Source organism: Anolis carolinensis, chromosome 5 (genome assembly GCF_035594765.1).
Source record: "Anolis carolinensis isolate JA03-04 chromosome 5, rAnoCar3.1.pri, whole genome shotgun sequence".
Lineage (NCBI taxonomy): Eukaryota > Metazoa > Chordata > Lepidosauria > Squamata > Dactyloidae > Anolis > Anolis carolinensis.
The window spans coordinates 18,502,602-18,525,645 of record NC_085845.1 but is presented as its reverse complement, the minus strand read 5'-3'; the positions used below and the strand labels follow the sequence as shown (position 1 = coordinate 18,525,645).

The 23,044-nt window shown below is 39.5% G+C and overlaps 1 protein-coding gene across 1 annotated transcript; it reads left to right on the top strand.

The window, feature by feature from the left end:
* Positions 1-1,755: 1,755 nt before the first annotated feature.
* ppm1k (protein phosphatase, Mg2+/Mn2+ dependent 1K) lies at positions 1,756-22,480 on the top strand. Its single transcript, XM_003221298.4, has 7 exons — positions 1,756-1,912; positions 9,628-10,140; positions 11,466-11,566; positions 17,173-17,338; positions 18,190-18,334; positions 18,631-18,765; positions 19,140-22,480. Exons 2-7 carry the CDS (start codon positions 9,704-9,706, stop codon positions 19,269-19,271), a joined length of 1,116 nt encoding a protein of 371 aa, XP_003221346.1. The 5' UTR covers positions 1,756-1,912; positions 9,628-9,703; the 3' UTR covers positions 19,272-22,480.
* The last annotated feature ends 564 nt before the right edge of the window (positions 22,481-23,044 follow it).

Genomic DNA, 23,044 nt, shown 5'->3' with positions numbered 1-23,044 from the left:
CCATACCTGAGCTAATGGGAAGTGGTAGGATGTATAGGGAGATGGAAAAAATGGGAAATGGGGCAGGGAGAGTTGTTTACATTGCATCTACAGCAGTGGTCCTCAATCTGTGGAACCTACAACTCCTAGAAATCCCAACCAATTTTCCAGCTATTAGGCCAAAACATCTGGTTGAGAACCACAGGTTGAGAACCACTAATCTAGTGTCTGAATGAAGGCAGTTTGGCACCACTGCTATAGAATCCTGGGAGTTGTAGTTTTACAATGTCTTGAGCCGTCTCAGCCCAGAGGTGCAAACTACAACTCCAAGGATTCCATAGCATTGAGCCATGGTAGCTAAAGCAGTATCAGATTGCATCAGATGCACCCGTTGAATCATGATAATGAAAGTGGTATCAAACTTCATCCATTCTACTGTGCAAATGCACCCAGAGCAGGGGTCCCCAAACTAAGGCCCGGGGGCCGGATGTGGCCCTCCAAGGTCATTTACCTGGCCCCCGCCCTCAGTTTTATAATATATTTTATATCATTTTTAATAATATATTGTATATACATATAATATTGATAATATTATGTTATACAATATAATAGTAATAATACCATATAATAATATTAATTATATGTTATATCTATATATATAAAAGGATAATGGTGTCGCTCCACCGGGCAAAACAACAAAACTAAAGGCCCCCCAACTTAGAAAATTGACAACACAACCCCTCATCCACGTCTCTACATTCTTACGCTCAACAAAGGATCCCCCCCCCCTCAAACAGGGAAACACCCACTCTTTGAAGGTCCAAACCCATTTGGTACTCATCACTCTTTCATCTAAAAACACAAAATAAAGAGCAACACTCTGAAAACAAAGGAATTCCATCCAAGAAACAATCAGGGCCACCTAACACCTCCCAACAAAGGATTCCCCCCCTCTATGACACGGAACCACCTAAAAAAAGCCACAGCAATGTGTGGCTGGGCACAGCTAGTACTACATATAATATTACAGTGTAGTGGTATAGTTCAATATAGTAATATATAATGCTAATATTGTGCTAGGCTAACAATAAATATTGTATGTATATACAGCTGCTCTGAGTACCCTTCGGGATGAGAAGGGTGGGATATAAATGTAATAAATAAATGTAGTAAGTGAATAAATAAATAATTTTAGACTTAGGCTCGCCCAAAGTCTGAAATGACTTGAAAGTACACAACAATCCTAATTAACTTGACTATCTCATTGGCCAGAAGCAGGCCCACACTTCTGATAGGTTTATGTTGGTTACAATTGTTTTCATTTTTAAATATTGTATTGTTCTTTCATTGTTGTTGTTCTTTTGCAATACAAATAAGACATATGCAGTGTGCATAAGAATTTGTTCGGGTTTTTTTTCCAAATGATAATTTGGCTCCTCCACAGTCTGAAGGATTGTGGACTGGCCCCCTGCTTTAAAAGTTTGAAGACCCCTGACCCAGAGCCTCTGCATCAATCTGCAAGCTGCACAACCCAGAGCTTTGGCTCCTGGCCGCGTTTTTGCAAAGCAACGCAAGCCAATCCTTTCCTTCTTGGGGCCCAGTTGGCGCTGCAATAAATAAAATAAGGGAGGAAGGGAAGAGGGAAACCGCCCCCAAATGATGCAAAGCCAGCCGCAGCTGCCATTGGCCTTGGCCGTGGGAGGGGGCCGGGAAGGAGGCTCGTTCCATCGCGCGGCTGCCATTGGCTGGCGGGAAGGGCGGGCTCTGTTCCCATAGGGCGGGAGAGCCGCCGCGCAAGCACGCTGGGGTTTTCTGCCTTGTCCTGCCAGGCGAGAGAAGCATTTGGGGAACTGGCTGGCGAGAGGCGTGTCTGCTGCAGCAGCCTCTTCCTCCGCCCAGCCGGGTTCTTTTACCTGGAGCCTCCTTTTGCCAGGTAAGTCAGGAAAAGGGGGGAGGGGAAGCTTTGCCAAGCCAATTTTCCATCCATCCTTCTATGTGATGTTATAATTCTGTTGAAGAAGATGAAGAAAGGCCTCAGTGAAATAATACTGGTTTATTATTAATGCATAGGCATTGTTCCAGAAGCATTCTCTCCTGACGTTTTGCCCACATCTATGGCAGGCATCCTCAGAGGTTGTGAGGTATATTGGAAACTAGGCAAGTCTGTGGAGGGTGGGGGAAAGAACTCTTGTCTGCTTGAGGCAAGTGTCAATGTTGCCATTGGCCAGCTTGATTAGCATTGAATCGCATTGCAGCTTCAAAGCCTGGCTGCTTCCTACCTGGGGGAATAATAATAATAATAATAAAAACTTTATTTATACCCTGCCACCATCTCCCCGTGGGGACTCGGGGTGGCTCACAATGTTTCAAAAGTGACAGCGCAAATACATTAACAATATACTCAGTTTAAAACACAAGAAGATGATAAAACAGAAGTTAGAACAAAGGTTTATACAACAGTAATATCAAACAACCACCAAAGCAATTCAATCAACTTCAAAGGTGGGGGGGGGACGACTATAGCAGCAATATAAGATAAAATCATTAGATTAAAATATCCCGATAAAAGGAACCTAATAACATTCAGAATAGAATTATAATGAGGCTGGTCATCCTTTGTTGGGAGGTGGTTTCCTGACACTGATTGTTTCATGTCTGTAATTCCTCTGTTTTCTGAGTAGTGTTGTTTATTTATTGTCCTGATCTTAGAGTTTTTTAAATACTGGTAGCCAGATTTTGTTCATTTTCATGGTTTCCTCCATTCTGTTGAAATTGTCCACATGTTTGTGGATTTCAGTGGCATCTCTATGTAGTCTGACATGGTAGTTGTTAGGCACAGAGCTCACCTGGACACAGCATATTATTTGAGAAGACAGAAATGCTGGACCACTCTCACAATCACCATGTCAGACTGCACAGAGAAGCCATTGAAATCCACAAGCATGTGGACAATTTCGACAGAAAGGAGGAAACCATGAAAATGAACAAAATCTGGCTTTTTCAAAAAACTCTAAAATCAGGACAGTAAATAACACAATTCGGAAAACTGGAATTCCAGACATGAATAAATCAGGGCCAGCTAACACCTCCCAACTAAGGATTCCGTCAGGCAGCAAGCAACCAGACCTTGATGCTATAAGGCTAGTCAATGCTAATCAAGTTGGCCAATTGAAATATTCACCCCTGCCTCAAACAGACAAGAGTTCTTTTTCCCACCCATAACATTCCACATATGTATAAACCTCACTTGACTAGTTTCCAACAGACCTCAGAACCTCTGAGGATGCCTGCCATAGATGTCAGTGAAACGTCAGGAGAGAATGCTTCTGGAACATGGCCATACAGCCCGGAAAACTCACAGCAACCCAGTGATTCTGACTTAGAAAGCCTTAGAAATGCTTGAGGGTAGGACTGGCAGATATTTCGTATTATAAGGGGTATGTTATAAGTTTGTCACTTTATGATTGATGTGTAATAATAATAAAACTTTATTTGTAGACCACCCTATTTCTGACGGTGCTCAGGGCGGTTTGTGTCCCTTATTAGAAGGAATGTCTCTTTCCAAAGATTCAGAAAGCTTATCCTTTATAGGACTGGCAAGTGTCCCTTAGTAATTAGGTTTTGGTAAGCTTGTCCCTTTCCTATGGGCAATTATTCTTTATTAGAAAGGATGTCCCTTACTTAAGGTTTAGACAGATTATCTCTCATAGATCTGACAGGTGTCCCTTGTTAAAAGGAATGTCTCTCATTTGAGGATTGGGAGCCTTTTCTTTTCATGTAGGTAGAAAAAATCCCGGTTTTTTGGCATGTGGTCATTCATAACAATGGAAAAGGGTGTGTCATGTCATTTATGAATGTGGACAGTACAACAAGAGAGAAGGAAATTCATTGGTTTGGTGTTTGGATACAATATAAGCTTCTTAACAGCTACTTCCTGGTTCCTAATCCTGTTTTCCCCTTTTTTCTATTTTGAAAACCTGTCAATATTGTTGGGTTCCCTAATCTTTCTTGGATGTTGCATCAGTTTTTTCTGGTGCCTATGTAGTAGTAGTCACATGTATTTATCTCATTATCTTTCTTTTGGAGGATGAGGAAAGAGCTTCAAAGTAAAACTTTAGAAGAGATACCTTTCTGCCTCAAGTGTTATTTGGGGAAGGAAAGTTTCATCAAATGGAAATTCCTCTTCCAGATTGCAGCCCTCATCAAGGAATCTTCCTGTTCCAAAGTATTTCAGTCATTTAAAATATTTATGTCTGGCCTAAGGTGGCTAACAGTAAGCAAGAGTGAATATAGTACAGTTTAAAAAACTTTTGTGACTTCTCTGGCGTGCAGAGTCGATGACAGATGCCACTGACATTAAGATAGAAGTTGGCTTATGAAGGTCCTCAATAAACTTGCACACATATTACAATGTTAAATTGTTTTACTGTATGCCTTCGAATTGTTTCCAACTTAAAGCCAGGCTTTTTTGCGGTGGAAAATGGATGACTTATCTAGTCAGCTAGTGGGTTTTTGTAGCCTAGCAAGTTATTAACTGCCATCAAGTTGACTGGGATTCATGGCAACTGTATGAATGAAAGATTTCCAAGTCAATCTGTCATCAACAGCCCTCCTCAGGTCCTATTAAGTTACTTGTGCAGGATTACAGCCTTTTCCTTTCCGGCGCCTTTCCATTAATTTAAAAGTAAAGTCCATTCTGTGTCGAAGCTTGGTCACTTGGGATGCAAGGTCTTTGTAGACAGCCACTTCTCTCACACCAGAAGCGACTTGCACTTGGGATTGCGGTAGCTTTAAGCTAAAAAGACATAGAGAGATGACTGCTCTCCTTTTGTCTTGGGGATTTTCTGTGGGTAATTGGAATAATATCCTTTTGGCGGGTCAGAAAGGGGCCACAAGAAGAGAGATCTGTCAAGTAGCAAGACTGATGTACATGCAGAAAGATGGACAAAGCGCTCCATAAAACGAAGCCATGCTGCTGTTATGGGAGCAGGCTTAAATCTCCCATATATATCCTGTGCTGCAGAATTAATGCACTACTTTTAACTGCCAGGGTTATAAAATCCTGAAAGTTATAGTTTGGAGAAACCCTCTTTACTCTGGCTTGTAAAACTAAAGCTCCCAGGATTGCATCGCCATTAAAAGTGGTGCTAACCTGCATCGACTCTGCAGCTTAGATGCACCCGAGGAAAGCCACAGACATTAATATTCTTTCCCTTTTCAAGTATGCCTGCAAGACTTAGTTTCTTGGGGTATTTGAAAACTCAAACATTGGCAGAGAAGAGTGTGACAATGGGAGAAAGGCCTGTCAGGCGGGAAGCTTCTCGATTCGAGCTCTGGTGAAAGGCCCGGCTCTCCTGCTTTGTGCAAATGGCGCCGGCTTTGCCTCAGAGCTGAGGGAAGGCTGGGCTGAACGAGGCGGGGTTTTGGAGCCGGCTTCCAGCGGAAGGGGCCCTCGGAGCCTCGGGAAAGAAGGAGTCTGTCAGGGAAGCCTTGTCCCTTCATATAAGGAGGCCGCAGAATACGCCTCTCGCTCTCCTCGCCCCCTTTGGCCTTCTTCCCGAGGCCTTCCCTTGAGGGCCTGGCCTGGCCTTTGCGCCTGAGGCCTTATCGAGAAGTGAAACTCCTTGTTTAATCCCCTGTGGAAAAAGGATAGGAACAACCAGCGAAGGCCGGATTAAAGCAGCAGGGGCTCATTTCCACCAGGGCTGGCTTTATCCAAGCTATTAATATAATAATCCAACCCTGACAACAATTTTAAAAAATCTTGTTACTATCGTAGGCCTGTTCGTGTTTGTTTGCAGCATCGAAGGGACAGGTTTTCCAATCCCCAAATAGAGGAAATCTATTTGAGAGTTGTGAGAGTTTAAGTTTATTTATTATTATTTTATTACATCACTTCTACCCCGCCCTTCTCACCCATCAGGGGACTCGGGGCGGCTTACAATATAAACATACGCATAAAAAAACAGTTTACATCAGATTTAAAAATCCAACGAGATTAAAAATTACAATAAAATTAAGAGTATACATTAAAAATATACATACAGTAGAGTCTCACTTATCCAAGCTAAACGGGCCAGCAGAAGCTTGGATAAGCGAATATGTTGGATAATAAGGAGGGATTAAGGAAAAGCCTATTAAACATCAAATTAGGTTATTATTTTACAATTTAAGCACCAAAACATGTTATACAACAAATTTGACAGAAAACGTAGTTCAATATGCAGTAATGTTATGTTGTAATTACTGTATTTACGAATTTAGCACCAAAATATCACGATATATTGAAAACATGGACTACAAAAATGGCTTGGATAATCCAGAGGCTTGGATAAGCGAGGCTTGGATAAGTGAGACTCTACTGTAATTATATATTTAAATATACATTTAAGGTGCTTTTCATGTCCAGGTGGGGTCTATCAGTAGGTCATATAGTTGTGAGAATTGTGAGAGTTGAAGTCCAAAACACCTGGAAGGCCAAAGTTTGCCCATGCCTTGTGCTATAAGGAGCAAGCTATCCTGCCCTCAAATAGGAGCCATCCCTGCTAATATGAGACACTTACCTACCTATAAAGGACAAACGTTTTCAACTTCCCAAAAAGAAAAACTTATAAAAAGGGGCACCTGTCAAATGTGGAGGGCAATCTTATAAGGAACACTTGCCGGTTTTATAAAAGACAAGGTTTCCCACTGTCATATAGGAGATATCTGTTATACGTAACGGAAAGTCATTGTATTTTTTAAGTGTGATGACTAGTATGATGCCGCTGTTACTTAAGTATGATACCGCTGTTAAGAATGTACTGCATTATTTTCTTAAGCTTGGCCCAAATATTTTTGCTATTAAGGATTGAGTTGTTGTTGTTGTGTAGTTGTTGGGTGTTTCAAGTCAGCAAGCTTCATGGTTGAACAAGGGACTTCAGTCCAGTTGTCTCATTCCACAAACAATGATGTGAGCAAATTGTGGTTATGCACCAGTGGCATTCATTAATTTGAGGTACAGTAGGGTAAACTCTGAACTGCCGGCTGAACTACTGACCTAAAGGTTAGGTTGCTGACCTGAAGGTTGCTGGTTCGAATCTGCAAGACAGGATGAGCTCCCCTCTGTCAACTCTAGCTTGTGGGGGACATGTGAGAAGACTCCCAGCAGGATGGTAACACATCCGGCTGTCCCCTAGGTAATGCCTTTGTAGACGGCCAATTCTCTCACACCAGAAGCAACTTGCAGTATGTTCTCAAGTCGCATCTGACACAATAAAAAAAATCATTAATGTGAAGAAATAAGTGAAGAGGAGCTATTCTAATCACATAAAGCTAGTTGTGGTGCAGATGTGTTTCCTTGCTGCTATAAGCCCCCAAATTTGGAACTTTAGTGCTGCTTTCACTGCAAGATGACATATTTGCTTTGCAATAAAGAAAAGAGGAAACATTCAAGGATGAAGTCGAGCCCATTGATAAAGGATGGCAAAATTTCAGATCTTGATTGTTCCTGAACGAAGCTTATCAAAGTTAAGTCCTCTAAAAACAAATAACTTGCTTCGCTTGCTGTGACCCTTGATGACACTTCCTAAGGGCCATATCTGATACATATCTCCTCTGCCTTGTTTGCAAGACTTTACAGAATGTAGTTTGAGAGCAAATTCACAATCCCATCTCTTCTTACCATGCATGATAATGTGGAGTCTCTTTGAAATGTGATATAGTATGGAAAATGCTAGCAAGGTAAACACGATAAAGGGATATAATCTTGTGCAATAGTGCAGGGAAAGTAGTTTGGATTGTTTGCCCCTTCTCTGATAATATTTTTTACTGGAATCATCCAGTGAGGTTGAATGGTGGTAGATTTGTGGCATATACAAGGAAGTCCTGCTCCACACAGGACTCAAAATAAGGTGATTTGAACAACTTCAAAAGGAAAATTAACAGATAATGGCAGATGACGCTATCAGTGGTTATTAGGCATGATAGCTCTATTTCCTGCCAGTGTCAGAGGCAGTATACCACAAAATGTCAATTGCTGTGGAATATTAATGTTCCTGCACTCATCTCCTGCCTGACCACAATGTTTTTTTATACTAAGTAGGCCTGTTGTCTTATTTTCTTATGATACTGTATTCTTTCCACTTTCAATTATTTCAATATGGCAATCCACGCTACAGATGGCTTTTTGTTTTCCAGACCTGAGGAGGGCTTGTTAGTAGCTTGATATCTTTAAAGTCTTTTATTTACAAGGCTTCCATAAGTCAAAGCTGTTTTGGTTGCAAATAACAGCAACAAAATTTTGCAGTGGTAAATGTACTGGGTAAATGTACTCAGGAGGCATTGCACTTTACTTGTCTTTCCTTTCACAACATTTAAATGTAAGCATTGCAGCTGCATGGAACTGATTTTTCTGACTATGCACACAAATCCTGTAGAAGGAAGCCTGGATTTGTGCGGATTTGGATTTTTGTGAGTCATGAGCCTGTGAAGTTCAGAATTGTGCATTAAATGTGTTCTTGAACAGAAGCTTGCAACTATAAATAACTTCCTGACTTTCAAGTTACTGAGATATGCTGCAGGCCACCTTTTTGTCTTTCTAAATATTGGATAACAGTAAATTATTGGATGGTGTGGAAGAAGAAACCTACATTTATCCCATGTATTTCTGTGGGGAGGAGAGAACCAAAAGTAGTAGTTTTAGTGCCTTTGCCCTCTCTGTGAGAAATTGAGCTCTTAGCATATGAATTATGTTTTTGAGCCTTGAAGGGGTGGTTCTAATTATTGACTTGTGGAATGCATAGCAGTCTTCCATGTTTAGAAGAATTTCCATTTGTAATGCTTGATAGCTTTAGGCAAACACTTATGCCAAGGTCATTGCTCTACTTTTTTCATCTCTGCTTATGTAGCCTTAAAAACATTATTCCACTTCACTCAGCGGTGGCTACACACATTTACAATTAAGCATTGTTTTCAGCCACAGGAAAATTCCACTCTGTGTGTGTGTAAGCACCATAAAGACAGGATCCATTTTCTCTCGAAATAAGACAAAAGAGGTAACCTTATCTTACATATATTGTGTCTGATCAGCAGTAGTATTATTTTTACATTCTAGTTGTAGGTATGAAACCACCGTGACCACAGTTGTTAAATACAGGACTTCTGGACCAGGTCAGACTTGTATTTAAGCATTGTCCTAGTAACAGTGTAGCGTGTCCTCATACTTCTGTTCTTAGCATAGAAATCTGCTTATGGAAGAAACTCACCTCCTTTACACTAAAAACAAGTATGAAGTGGGCCATTGCAAGGGCAGAAGAGTTTTTTCTTAGTTCCTTTTCTGCCAACCTACAGCTAGACAGCATTCATATTCTTCGATTGCAAGACACACTAATTTCAGTAGTACCAACAGGAAAAACCTGTGTCTATGTGTGTATATGTTTTAGAAGAGGTCTAACTAGTGTGAAATGAATGGGACTATTATTTGTCTTGGGAACTATGGTTCTAAGGCAGCCTAAAATGGTGCTTTGCAGTTATCATTCTGATGTCTCATGTTCATCTTAAATGCAGCTGGACAAGTTCAATTGAGCATGAGACAAAGCATTATTGGAAATTGTATCTTTGGGAATTAGGTATTAACTTCATGTTGTTTTCTTATCCCCATCTTGCCAGCTCTCTTGGTATTTGGGACATTCCAAGACCTGCTTCCCACTGTTCCATTCTCCGTCATCATCTGTGGAACCAAGTTATGTCCACTGCTGCTTTAATAAATCTGGTTAGAACCGGAGGCCACCAAGCGAGGAGAGCACTGCTAACGTCCCGTATTTTGCAAGACGACAAATGCCTGGCTGTTGTGTGCCAGAGTTCGACAAGTGAACGCAGAACCTCCCGTTTTGACCTGGATGGTAGCGGCCGTCCTGCCACTTGGGACTCATTTGGTATCTGGGACAACCGCATTGATGAGCCCATCCTTCTACCGCCAAGCATAAAATATGGAAAGCCGATCCCGAAGATCAGCTTGTCAAATGTGGGCTGTGCCAGCCATATTGGGAAAAGAAAAGAAAATGAAGACCGCTTTGATTATGCTCAGCTGACTGATGATCTCCTGTACTTTGCAGTTTATGATGGGCATGGTGGGGTGGCGGTAGCTGACTTCTGCAATAAGTACATGCAAAAATATATTAGGTAAGTACAGTACAAGCTCCGGTGGCGAAGTGTGTTAAAGCACTGAGTTGCTGAACTTGCAGACCGAAAGGTCCCAGGTTCAAATCCCAGGAGCGGAGTGAGTGCCCGCTGTTAGCACCAGCTTCTGCCAACCTAGCAGTTCGAAAACATGCCAATGTGAGTAGATCAATAGATACCGCTCCGGCAGGAAGGTAATGGCGCTCCATGCAGTCATGCCGGCCACATGACCTTGGAGGTGTCTACGGACAACGCCGGCTCTTCGGCTTAGAAATGGAGATGAGAACCAACACCCAGAGTCAGATATGACTGGACTTAACGTCAGGGGAAACCTTTACCTTACCTTTACAGTACATTGATTTGCTTGTCTTCTGTTTGACTCTTTTATGGGAGAAAGAAAAGAGGTGATAACATTGTCCAGGATGAATGACCTTAAAAAGTAAACCTTTAAGAGATAGTTGAGATATCTCTTCAACTGTTACACTGATAACCTGGTTGTCTCTGATCTGTTAGGAACAGAGATTATGCCAATGCATAAAATATAACAGTTCTTCAGAAGTATTCTTTTCAGTGCCCAATAAAATCTACTCTCCCATAAAACATCTTATTTCTATATCATGCTCTCAAGAGACAAAAACAAAGTAGACTTCGTTAAAAGTAACGTATTTGGTATGCTCACAACCTTCATGTATTCAGCATACAGGTACATAACTTGTCAATCCAGTTATAGATAGGCTTGAAGTAGTTTCTCTGTGCAAATAACACAGGGCATCTTTCTTACAATCAACAGCAACATGAGTTTGGACTCTTAACAGTCCAAAGTCTCATGTTGTCTCTGTGTTCTAAAATTGAGTCTGAGCTCTCATCAGTCCCAGATCTGATGATGCAGTCTGCAGCCCCTCCCACAACCTCAAGAAACAGAGTGAAGGGAAAGCTGCATATCAAAACATGCATATACAACACAGTAAGCAAACAAAATCATGTACAAAACAATTACTAGTGGAGGCTTGGAGAAAGTTGCTATTTTCAACAAAGGGGGGATGTAAAACCTAGCAAAAACAATAAAAGACAGTAGGATGAAAATGTGATATCTATCTATCTCATCTGTGGAGGATAGTTGGAGAAACATTTTTCCTTTTCCTGCAGGAAAATGCTTCTTTTGAGATTGCCTTTAGCAGGAGAGGAGAAGATACAAAAACAGTCTTGGCATCACCTGCCACCTGTGGACTGCCTGATACTTGCCCTAGTTAATGTGATTCTGAGGATTAAAATTTGGTGTTGTCGAGATAATGGTTGCATTGTCACTGCCTTTTTCTGTTTTTCTCCAGAGAATTTCTTGCTGAGGAGAAGAATATGGAATTAGTATTGATGAGAGCTTTTTTAGAAATAGACAAAGCATATCAGAGACATGCTGAACTGTCTGCCAATGGTAAGTATAAACTCTTTTGGTTCTGCAGTGTCAGGAGGAAATTCCCTCCCTGTGTGGCATTCCCATGTTGCTTCTTATGGGCAGGGATTGGGGAGCATGGTAATATGAGGATTTGCTAAAAACTGTATTATAAAAATCAACAGGAGTTTGGCCAGAGTAATGGAAAACAATGTCAACAGAACTAATTTGAAATATTAGGGGAAAAAATGGTGCATTCTTATGGAGTTATGTTTTCTAGAAAATGATTGATATAAACATTCTGAAGTTATCAAGTACATGCAACCATTTTATCCTAAAACTAGAAGGTTATTCTGGACCTGGAAGAATTGGATTCTTAAAAATATATTTGTAGAATGATTGTTGATGAGTCTTCAAAAGAAGTTGGTTAGCATGTACATCAAAGTGTCAAGCTACACAAAATATATAATTAAAGTTCCCCAAATGTAGTGGGGCTTGCTCTAAAGTTCAAGCATGTAAATTTAGGAGTAAGTGACCTGATACTGTCCAGTTATTTTGGCCTACCATTTCCATAAGCACCAACCAGTGTAAATCAAGTTGTGTGAAATATGTATTAGGCATTTGATTTATATTGAAGGAGGTAACCTACCCATAACTCAGTTTACATCTTAATACTGTAGTGACACCACATGTTTTACCTGGGAAAAACACTTCTCTGTGTCTAGAGACCCACCACAGACCAGTGCAGAAAATAATATTAGATAGTATAGAACAGCTTGATATGCTCATCTCTTTGTCTTTTACATCTTCTTTCTCATAAAATATAACATGCATGCAAGCCCAATGTCTAATCTACACAGCATGTAAAAGTTATAGTAGCTTTTAGATGGAGAAATTATTGTAACAACTTCATCTGGTGAGTTTTCGATATAAAAATACACTGTCTCTGACATTTGTTGCTAGTCTCATCTAGAAAAGTACATATCACAAATGAAGGACTTGATACAAAGCAGAGTAACTGCACACTTTCAGATTATTCCTATTTAAAAATCAACCACATTGCATCTAGTGCCTAATTATGGGTAAGCATGTTTAGAATGGGTTCCATGGAAAAATAAAACCCTTTCCGTGACAAGCATTGCATCTACACATGAAAAAGGATGTGGTTTGTTTAGCCTCTTAATCCAATAAACACTAATAGAAAAGGAGGCATATATGCAGCCACATCAGTCTACATGGTTCTTTGCATTATTGTAAGCAAAACACACACTCATATGCCAAAAAACTTCCACAATCTCAATATTGACCTATTCCTAGAAACTGCAGTTTGATGTATCATGTGCACATTCTAGCATCTTGTTTATTAGGTTAAATAGTGAAATAACTGTAGTGTCAGTATGAAGGTATGAAATATTTTCATTACCTTGTTGAAATTTCCAGTCAAAACAATGATTTTTGATCTTAAATCTGTTAACCTGCAACACTGAAGAAGTGAGAGAGCTGCAGAAATTGTGCCAACAAAATTTGATGCTGCCTACATTTTTTCCTGGGATGTTGGGCATAGTCCAAAGGAATACTTCCTTCATAAGCTTGTACTAAAGCAAAGAAGACTTATCCTAGCACATATCTGTCTTTTTAGGAAGAGTATACAAGAAAATTCCCCAGTGAATTGTATGTATAAATTTTTTCTTTTTAATACCATACTGACTTTGCTCACCATGGCTACAGTGCCTTCTAAGTTGCTAGCTTTGTCCAGTGTAAATGGCGAAGCTCTTCTATGAAATGGTTTGAATGGCTTTTGCTCAAACAAAAGCTATAAATGTAACTAGTAATGTCTGTGTGAGAATAAGTCAAATGTACAAATAATAAAGCATCATTTTGGCTATGTATGATGTTTTAATATTACCAAAATAATGATACTGATTTATTAGACTGTTATATTTCCAAATTATCTTCCTCACTTTTCACCAGAAAGTGTGCCTATAGATTGATTCCCTCATCACTATAATCTCTCTAAGCAGAGCACTCAAATTTCAATTGTACCCTTCCCTCTCGTTTGCAGCTCTTACCTTCCCAAGTGTTACAGGTTCTCTCTCTTTATATTGAGCAAAATTCCTGGGTGAATTTTTCCTATTTGCCTCTGTGTACATGTTATTTATGGCAGACACTGTACCCGACCAACAACTCTAGAATTGGAGGCCCGGGAGTCTATATGCTGGGCTTCAGTGGAAAGAGAGATCTGCTTAATGTGGTCCCAGGTGAAGGAGTCTGACCGGTTCCTAGCCTGGACTACTGGAAGGTTCCCACATCCACTTTGTCAATTAGTTGAGATGGCATGCTCTAAAAATGTCCAGTGAGTGTTAAGATACCTATTTGAAAGACTTTTAGATTATACATTTCTATAGTGATGCTATCTAGAAAACAGCAAATCCATTTTTTTTAAAAAAGTGAAACAACTTTGGTTCTCAGATTCTTTTTTATGCTGCTAAAAAATGGAACAAAGTGCTGGTGACATTATAAATGGTGTGTTTCCTTGATTTTGGAACTGCAATTTAATCCATTAACCACCTTTGCTTTGCTTCTTATCACTCCAGTAGGACTTATATATGAATCTGGTTATATATGCTGCTTAAAGGAGCTGTATGGAAGATTTTTCCAATATAGGTTGAGCATGCCTAATCAGGAATTCCAAAATCTAAAATTGTCCACAGGGTGGCTGAGATAGCGATACCTTTGCTTTTTGATGGCTTAATATGCACAAACTTTATTTCATGCACAAAATAATACATTATCTTGTCTTTTGTATATTGTTGCACTGTTGAGTTCTTTCTGTGAGCCGCCCCAAGTCCCTCCGGGGAGATGGTGGCAGGATATAAATAAACCTTTATTAGTATTATTACTGCAGTATAAATTTGCCGCCAGCCAAATATGCAATGATGTATATGACACATAAATGAATTCTGTTTAGACTAGGTTCCCATTACGTATTATGATACACCATTCTATAAGGTAAAGGTTTCCCCTGACGTTAAGTCCAGTCATGTCTGACTGGGGGTTGGTGCTCATCTCCATTTCTAAGCCGAAGAGCCGGCGTTGTCTGTAGACACTTCCAAGGTCATGTGGCCGGCATGACTATATTCTATACATATCTGCAAATACAGATATTCCAAAATGTGGAAAATTCCGAATCCAAGGTACTTCTGGTCCAAAGCATTACGGATGAGGGATGCTCAACCTATTACTAAATGTGAATGTAATTACTGACATCATGGGGTTGATTGCATGGCTTTAGTCAATTTACTATCCAAGAGCATAGGAGCAGTTCCCATTACTTACTTATATTTGATATGTGAAAGGTGCTTCTGTCCAGTTTATATTAGTTGGACAGAAACTACTGTAAACTCTGGTATGTGTTTGAGGTAATAGTTATTAAAAACAGTTACCACTGCTATTCAAAAAGACATAACTTTAGAGCAGCCTTTCTTAGTCTTTTTATCTTTGGAGGAATCCTTAAAATAATGTTCTGCTTTCAGAAGACCTCTGGATAAAATTTATAGTATCAGTAGCTCCCTAAAATATTTGTTTTTCTCCCGTCATGATCTCTCATGGAACCCAAAGTGACATCTTGCAGAACCCTAGGGTTCTTTGGGATCCTGGATGACAAACGCTGAATGCTCCTGAAATTAATCTGTCTTCACTTGAAATGACAGTGATGGCTTGACCAGGGAACAAACTCTACATACTCAAGTGTTGCCACTGCAAAATCCCTTCCTGTTTCACCACCTTCCAGATGCCTGATGAGAGGCAGATAAGATATGGGGGCTATGGAGATGGCCTAAGTACCTCAGTCAGAGACATTCATATCTGGTGGACAGAGAACAACATGCCACAAAGTTAGAGAATAACTACTGTACTCTGTGGAAAAAGATAGGAGATGCATATCCCATTCCAGCACCCAAAGATCAGCCATTAGTTTAAACGTCTTCACGTATTAGGAGCACATAGAAATCCCCCCTCCACAGTAATGTTTGAAATACCACTTCTCCTTGTGTTTGACAAAGTTGGAAAATAAATCCATTGATTCAATAAATTCATCAGCCACTGTACTCTGTTCTGGGTGTTGTTGCAGTTCCAAAAACAAGGATGAACTTGGGCGGGAGTAGAGGTTGTGTCAAGATTTGGTCTTAATTTTTAGAAGGATACGGGTGTGTGTTATTTACTAGCTGGTTAAAACAGGTATTATACTGGTGGTAATAATACCGGCTCAAATTATACAACCTCAAATGTATGGTTATTCTTTGCCTCACCTCTACTTAAAGAAATTAATTGGCATGTATATAGTACTCTGATCTTCTGGAAATCACGATAATTAAACTGGGGTTGTAATTCTATGAATGGTCAAAATCCTACGCAATGTTGTAAAGTGCATTTCCAAATAAGTCTATATAGAGTTATGATGTGTATATTATAAAATAGTAACAATAGTCTTGTAATGATTTTTTGAATATGCAAAAATAGCAATAAGGGGAGAAAGTTCATTTGTTCAGATACTTAGTCAACTTTTTAAAATAAATACTTTTAAGATCCATTAATATGCTCTGTACAGTATGAATGCCTGTTTTGAACCATGATAATGTGGCTTATTGTAGCGTGTTGTTTCTATCCTGTCTAAGCTTTCTATTATGTTTTCACTCCACAACAAGGTTTCATGCATTTTAACCCACATATGGCATCATTGCACTTCATCATGCGAATGGGCTATTGAGTATTGTGGTCCTGGTATTGAAAATAGAAGTGTAAGTTGGTGCCCTACTAAGTCTTCCCTTCACTGGCAGGCATTTCTTCTGTCAATCAGTGGACTTTTTAAAATACTAGGCCTGTAATTACACACATGCTTACCTAGAACTAAATCCCTTCAGATTCACTGGAGATTCTGAGAAACATTGGAAGATTATAATTCTTATACACATTACTCTGAGTCCTAGTAGGATTTTTTCATAGTAAATATGCATAAGATTCTTATCTGAAATCCTAAGAAACAACAATTCCCAAAGATCTTTGGGAACAAATAAATTAACCATTTTTTCAGCCAGATTCACCTTTTATTGCTTATAGTGCAAAGATGCTCAGTCTAGGTCTGGAAAAGGGGAGTTCATACTTTGGGTTTATGTCTTTGGGGAAAAATGTTTTGAAGTAAGTACTAGAAGGACAATTGACTTGTTCAAATATTGATGTAATCTTCCCACTAAGTGATTCGGCACTTAGTGTATGTTGTGTGCCTTCAAGTTGCTTCTGACTTACGGCAACCCTAAGGTTAACCCATCATGGGGTTTTCTTGCCAAGATTTGTTCCAGGAAGGGTTTGTCTTTGCCTTCCTCTGAGGCTGAGAAAGTGTGACTTGTCCGATAGTTTCCATAACTGAGCAGAGATTTGGCCCTTAGTCTCCAGAGTTGTAGTCCGATGCCCTTACATGGAGCCATGTTGTTTAAAAAATCTTTCTGTGCATGTATGTCTGTCTGTCTATCTGTCTGTTTTCTGCTTTTCTATTTTTAGCTTATGCTTTATTAGCTGTCATTATATAATAGATACAATATTGCAAGCAGAATGATAGCTAGATTTTGACAGTTTATCTTATGTGATATTTATAGCTACCTTGCTGACTGCTGGGACCACAGCAACTGTGGCTCTGTTGCGCGATGGGATCGAGCTAGTTGTGGCTAGTGTTGGCGATAGCCGTGCACTTTTATGTCGCAAGGGGAAAGCCATGAAGTTGACCATTGATCATACACCTGAAAGGAAGGATGAGAAAGAAAGGTACACCATCAAAATATGTAATTGGGGGCTTAGCCTTCTTTTAAAAGATGAATCTTATCAACATGATGAATTGTGAGACGAGAATTCAAACCCCAGGTCAATCATGATCATTATTATTAGCTTTCAGTCTACAGGACAGTGTGAGAACTTTACATTTCAGTGCAAGAAGAAATAAATATGGCTTCTCCTATCCATTTATGTATGGTCCCGTGTCCAGAGAAGTTGCATCTGTTGCGCTGGGACATTGAAGTAACCTGTTTTTCAACTCTAAATCTAACCTGGCACTCAATCACTGCCAGGAGACAAACATTTCCAGATGTTGATAGACAATTTTAGGGAGGTTGTGGCATTGCAGCCTTAACTCGGTGTGCCTGTAAACCTACTGATAGGTATCTGAAAATTTTCATTGCCTAAAGGAGGACCATGATATTGATAGAAAACTTCTTGGCACAGATGTACATACATCTATATATAAGTAATATTCCAGAGCCTCTGAGGATGATCTGACAGTATGGGGTAAGAACATTATGTTTACAGGCCTGTGTTGAAAAAAATTAGATGAGTTTGAGGACACTTAATCTTTTCAAAAAGCAATTTGCAGATGTTCAGTCGCTCTGTAGTTCTTCTGATGGGAATCTTGCTTTGCAAACAGGCAATATAAATACAGGCTGTTGGCAGTAGTCATATCACATGATCAAGCTGGTTGATTAGCAATTAATTGATTGGAAATGGTCACGGCAAAAGGAAGGCTGATTCATCATTATCCGTTTGCTGAATTGACTGCAAAAGGAAAAAGTATATGAGTATTGTGACTATTTAACACTTTTCCTTCTTACTTTTGTTGGGTGAAGAATCAAGAAATGTGGTGGTTTTGTAGCCTGGAACAGCTTGGGACAGCCTCATGTGAATGGCAGGCTGGCAATGACCCGCAGCATAGGAGACTTGGATCTTAAGAACTATGGTGTGATAGCAGAGCCAGAGACGAAACGGATTCAGGTGGGTGGTTGTGCTTCCACCCTACTATGTTCCTTCTCACACTTGAGTGAAGTTGACATTGAAGCAAGGATTGCATGGATTGCGTTAGTACTAGCCTGCAAAGGTATTTCCTATTATAATTCCTGTTTAATACTGTTTCAAGATTTGGCTTGTTAACTAAGATTGGAGAGAGGGAGGAAGAAGAATTTGAATGTTAAAATATATCTACAACTTAAATAATATTTGGAACACAGAAAATGCAAATACATTACTTTGTATCGGTCAGGATGGCATGTGTATTTTTTGTTTCATTTCAGTTGCACCATGCGAGTGACAGCTTCTTGGTCCTTACAACAGACGGTATCAACTTCATGGTGAACAGCCAAGAGATCTGTGACTTTGTTAACCAGTGTCATGATCCCTCTGAAGCAGCTCATGTAGTAACTGAACAGGTAGGCCTGACTCAAACGATTTGCCATAGGCCAATATTGGGCAAAGCCAGCCAGCCAACTCTGCTTGCATCCTTTGTTGATCCTGGTTGAACATTCTACTTTAAATTGATGCAACTAGTGACATTTGACTAAACAAGTTTCCTCAATGCTTTTGGAGATAATATTTCTAAAGCAGTGGTTCCCAATCTGAAAATATATATTATGCAGCCAATATTTAGTATCGTATTTGGAACCAGAAGATTAAGTGACATTTGCTCTCAGAAAGTTTGAGAAGTTGAAAATGAACCTTTGAATGTTCTATAGTTACTCAGCCTTGGTTGAAATGATGATTTGTAATGGCTAAACTTCTCTTTCTTTTGTAATCTTTTCCCTAGGCCATACAGTATGGGACAGAAGATAACAGTACTGCTATTGTTGTTCCATTTGGAGCGTGGGGCAAATACAAAAATTCTGAGGTCAGCTTCTCATTTAGCCGGAGCTTTGCCTCAAGTGGACGATGGGCATGAGGCTTTCTGCAGGAAAGTACTGAATGCGATGTTCTCTAGGGCCTTGCCAAACAGAAAGGAGATATGTAGATCGATGTAACTATCTTGTCCATCTCTTTTCGTGCAGCTAGTGATTTCTGTCTGGGGTGCAAACTGCTAATTGTTGCCTCTTAACAAACATGTTTGCTACTGCTTACTTCAAACCAGTGATTTCCATTTCCTCCTGTTTTTGCAGAGCTACAGTTGGCTAGCATCTTTGTAGGGATTTTGTACCAAGAGTTTTATACAACACTTGGTACTTTATTGGGAGCTGAGGACATATGTCAGAGGGGGAAAGGCCCTCAGTGTTCACAGTATTGCAAAGAGAAACACATGCTAAAAGAGAAGATAGGTGCCATTTCTCTCTCTCTTAGTGTTTTCTTCCTTGATTTAAAAGAAGTAGAGGGAATCAAACAACTGGAAGATTAAAAGTCTGCATCAATGACAATCCATTTCTGGTAACAGTTAACCTCTCAAGTTTTTGGCTAACCCAGCACTGATTTTGAGGTAGACCAACTTTGAAGAGAAATATCTTCTTTGAGCTGAATATGGCACCTGAGACTGCTGTGCGCACAACACTAATACGGGGGACCAGATATCGTGCCTTCAGTAGGTTGAATGCTATATACATTATTTGTGTTGATTTAGCCTTCTTGAAACATATTAGTACTGCAAAATAGTTCACTTTCAAAACATTCTGTAAAGTGTTAAAATCAATTTTGTTCAGTTTGATTTTATATTTTCACTCTTGATTTCAGGAGTATAGAAGAACTCTGTCCTAGATGCACAATGTTAACTGGGATAGTTATTGATGGGGCAGAAGGAGAAGGACATAAGTTTTCAAACAATTGTAGTTTTCATTTTGTTTTTGAATTGGTAATAACGTGAAGTTACCCAATTGCTTTTCTTATCAACTGGTGTTGGAAAGGGAACAAAGCAGTTTATTCAAAGTTGCTTCTAATTTTCACCTGAAGTTAAATTTTGGAGGGAAGCAAAAAGTGCCAACAAAACTAGTACCATTTTTTCCTGGGGGTTCTCAATATTGGAACCTAGGTATGAAGGGAACAATCTGTAACTGGAATTTCTTGGTAGGACACCAATAATTTAAATGTTAGCAACATTTCCACAGGTTAGGAACATAATGTGTTATGCTGTGGGGACCATTGCATTTCTCTAGATGCCATAAGCAGATTATGATGACTTCTGAGCCACCATATGGGAAGCATCTGCTTTTCCATTCCTGTACAAATATTTCACGTGTTTCCCTGGAGTATAAAAACTAAGTAAAATGAACTACTATATCAAGTTACATTGCTCCCAGGTGTAACAGTGCTGAGCCTTTCAAGTGGATCCTGATCTCAATGTGAACTGTGGATTGCTGCTGTTTAATGCCTGGGCTCCTTGGGCCAGACCTTCATGTAAATAATTCCAGCTTTGCTCATGGAACATCCTTTGGATGTGTACCCTTCTTCTTACAAAAGACATGAAGTGTTTTGCAAACAGACAGTGCCCTGGTATTGCACTGTTACTCAATGTGTATTTTTCATGTTTGTATAATATCTTCTCCTTTCCTCTTTATAAATAAATAGTATGTTTAAAGTGTATATGTACATATCTATCGTGTCAAGTAGTGCACTCCTTTGGCACATAATGAGGATAACTGATTACCTACAACCAGCCAGGAAGCATTGCCCCCGCCCCCTTTCAGCTATCTTCATTTACTCTGTTGATCTTGTTGCATACCCAGATCTATCGGTTATGTAATATTACCCATCAAAGTCACTGTATGATCCACAATTGTCTGAGATTGCTTTGTGGAATTGGTGAACTAGAGGGTGAGAGGATGCTAATGCTATGGAACAATAATTGGGAAAGGTTTCACAGATGGACCCATTGTACTTGTGGCTCAGTATCCGAAATAGTTGAAAATTTGGCGTAGGCTTAACTACAGTTTGGAAAAACGTGTTTTCCTAAGCAGAACTTGGAAAAAACTACTGGCCATTTTGAAGGAAATTCTGGTTGTAGCCTCGCAAGTTCTTACCCTAACCAAAATCTTTTCACTGCCATCACAGAAAGTTTTTCCAGTTAACTGGTAATTAGTCACAGGTTAAACTATCAGCAACATTTAGTAAATAACGTCTAGATTTAATTCTTAATGCCAGAGGCCAGAAAGCCATTGAGAGGGTATTTCTTGGTAGCTAAACTCCCTAGAAGCTAAATTCAGAATTTTACCTCTGTTAGATTAAAATCAATTTTGTTCCACCATGTGCCAGAAGAACTTCCTGCATTTTTGCACAATCCATCCATATTTTTAAAGAAGTGCATGATAACTCTTGAAGGTGAAAGACTTGCTTAACCAAAATGGTTAGAGAATCCAGAACAAACTGAATACTTTGAAGATAATGTGGACTCTCTCTCGCTCTTCGAAGAGAGGACAGGGAAAGCATCAACATTTAAAAACTCTTCTACTTCTAAAACTAAAACTTTGAAATGGTAGGCCTGAATGTATCCTGGAGTTTGGAAAAGTGCAAGGAGGATGTTTAAAAATTTTTTTTTGCCCCACTGGGTTTTCACACAATGTTATCCTCTTGAATGTAAGGCAGAAAGAGACTTCCCTTTGGTGACCACAGGGTTCTGAAGCATCAATGATTGTTGAATGACAATTTCTCTGCTTGGATGTGTGAAGTGCTTTGACAGCTTCACACATTATAACAATTGTAAAAGTACTGAAGTGCACTTGTTTATCCGTTGTATTGCAGAATTGCCTTAGGAATAATGTTTAAAAATGCAGTGTTCATTATCCTCTGGGAGACCCAGTTTATTGGAGACTCCAAGCGCTGGTACTATCTGCTGAATATCTATGTAAGCTAGTTGTGAATAAGAATAAAAGTTTCTACATTGTATACTTATGAAAAAACATAGTGAATCCCCATCCTAATGGCTTTCCTCTTGTTTGGTGATAAAAACCCTACTTTGAGAAGCCAAGGCATGGCTGGCTTGCCTTTATACATTTAAAAGGACATTGATGATGTCTGAGTTGTCATTGTGCATGTGTACATATATTGAAAGAATGTGGATTCCCTGTGTTACTATAGTCAAAATTGTTGCTTTAAAATATGTGTTTGCGTAGATATATATAATGGAAGCAGGTTGAAACCAGAATAATATTTTAATAAAAGGCTTGCTCCAAAGTGCTCTCGTGTTTTCCCTGTCCAGTCACAATATGCTTCCATGAATATGTGCTCCAGTGGATACATCTGGACATACTCGCAGAACACACATATGCACATTACTGAGTATACATGTCTGTAAGAAACTTTGATCTTGGCACCAGTGCATCAAACACAATTTTGAATTAATATAATTTATTGTGGCATTTATTACCACGCTGAGTGGAGGCCAATGACAGTATTTACAAGGTGTTATTGGTACATGCTCTTTAAATTGAAAATCTCAAAGGATGTAGTAACTTCCAGGTGTGTGTACTTGACTCCTCCAATGAACCAGGATCTTCAGTCCTCTGAAAATGTGGCCAGTAAGAATGGAAAAATTATAGTGATCTTATCAGGCTATGTGGGAAAATAACAATTTCCCCCTAGTGTTGCAAATAAATTATTCCATGGAGAAAAACAAATGGACCCCCCCCCCCCCCCCACAACAGTGAGTTATGAGGTGTCCTTACAACAATTTAAAGTATTTCATGACAGTTTGACATTAAATTGGCAAAATCTATCAGCTTTACCAAAGATCTGGGT

Bases quoted from the DNA above. Each gene is read 5' to 3' on its own strand.
- ppm1k (XM_003221298.4), top strand. From the start codon at position 9,704: ATGTCCACTGCTGCTTTAATAAATCTGGTTAGAACCGGAGGCCACCAA. The intron at 10,141-11,465 runs GTAAGTACAGTA...GTTTTTCTCCAG, and splicing joins TACATGCAAAAATATATTAG to AGAATTTCTTGCTGAGGAGA. The intron at 18,335-18,630 runs GTGGGTGGTTGT...GTTTCATTTCAG, and splicing joins CAGAGACGAAACGGATTCAG to TTGCACCATGCGAGTGACAG.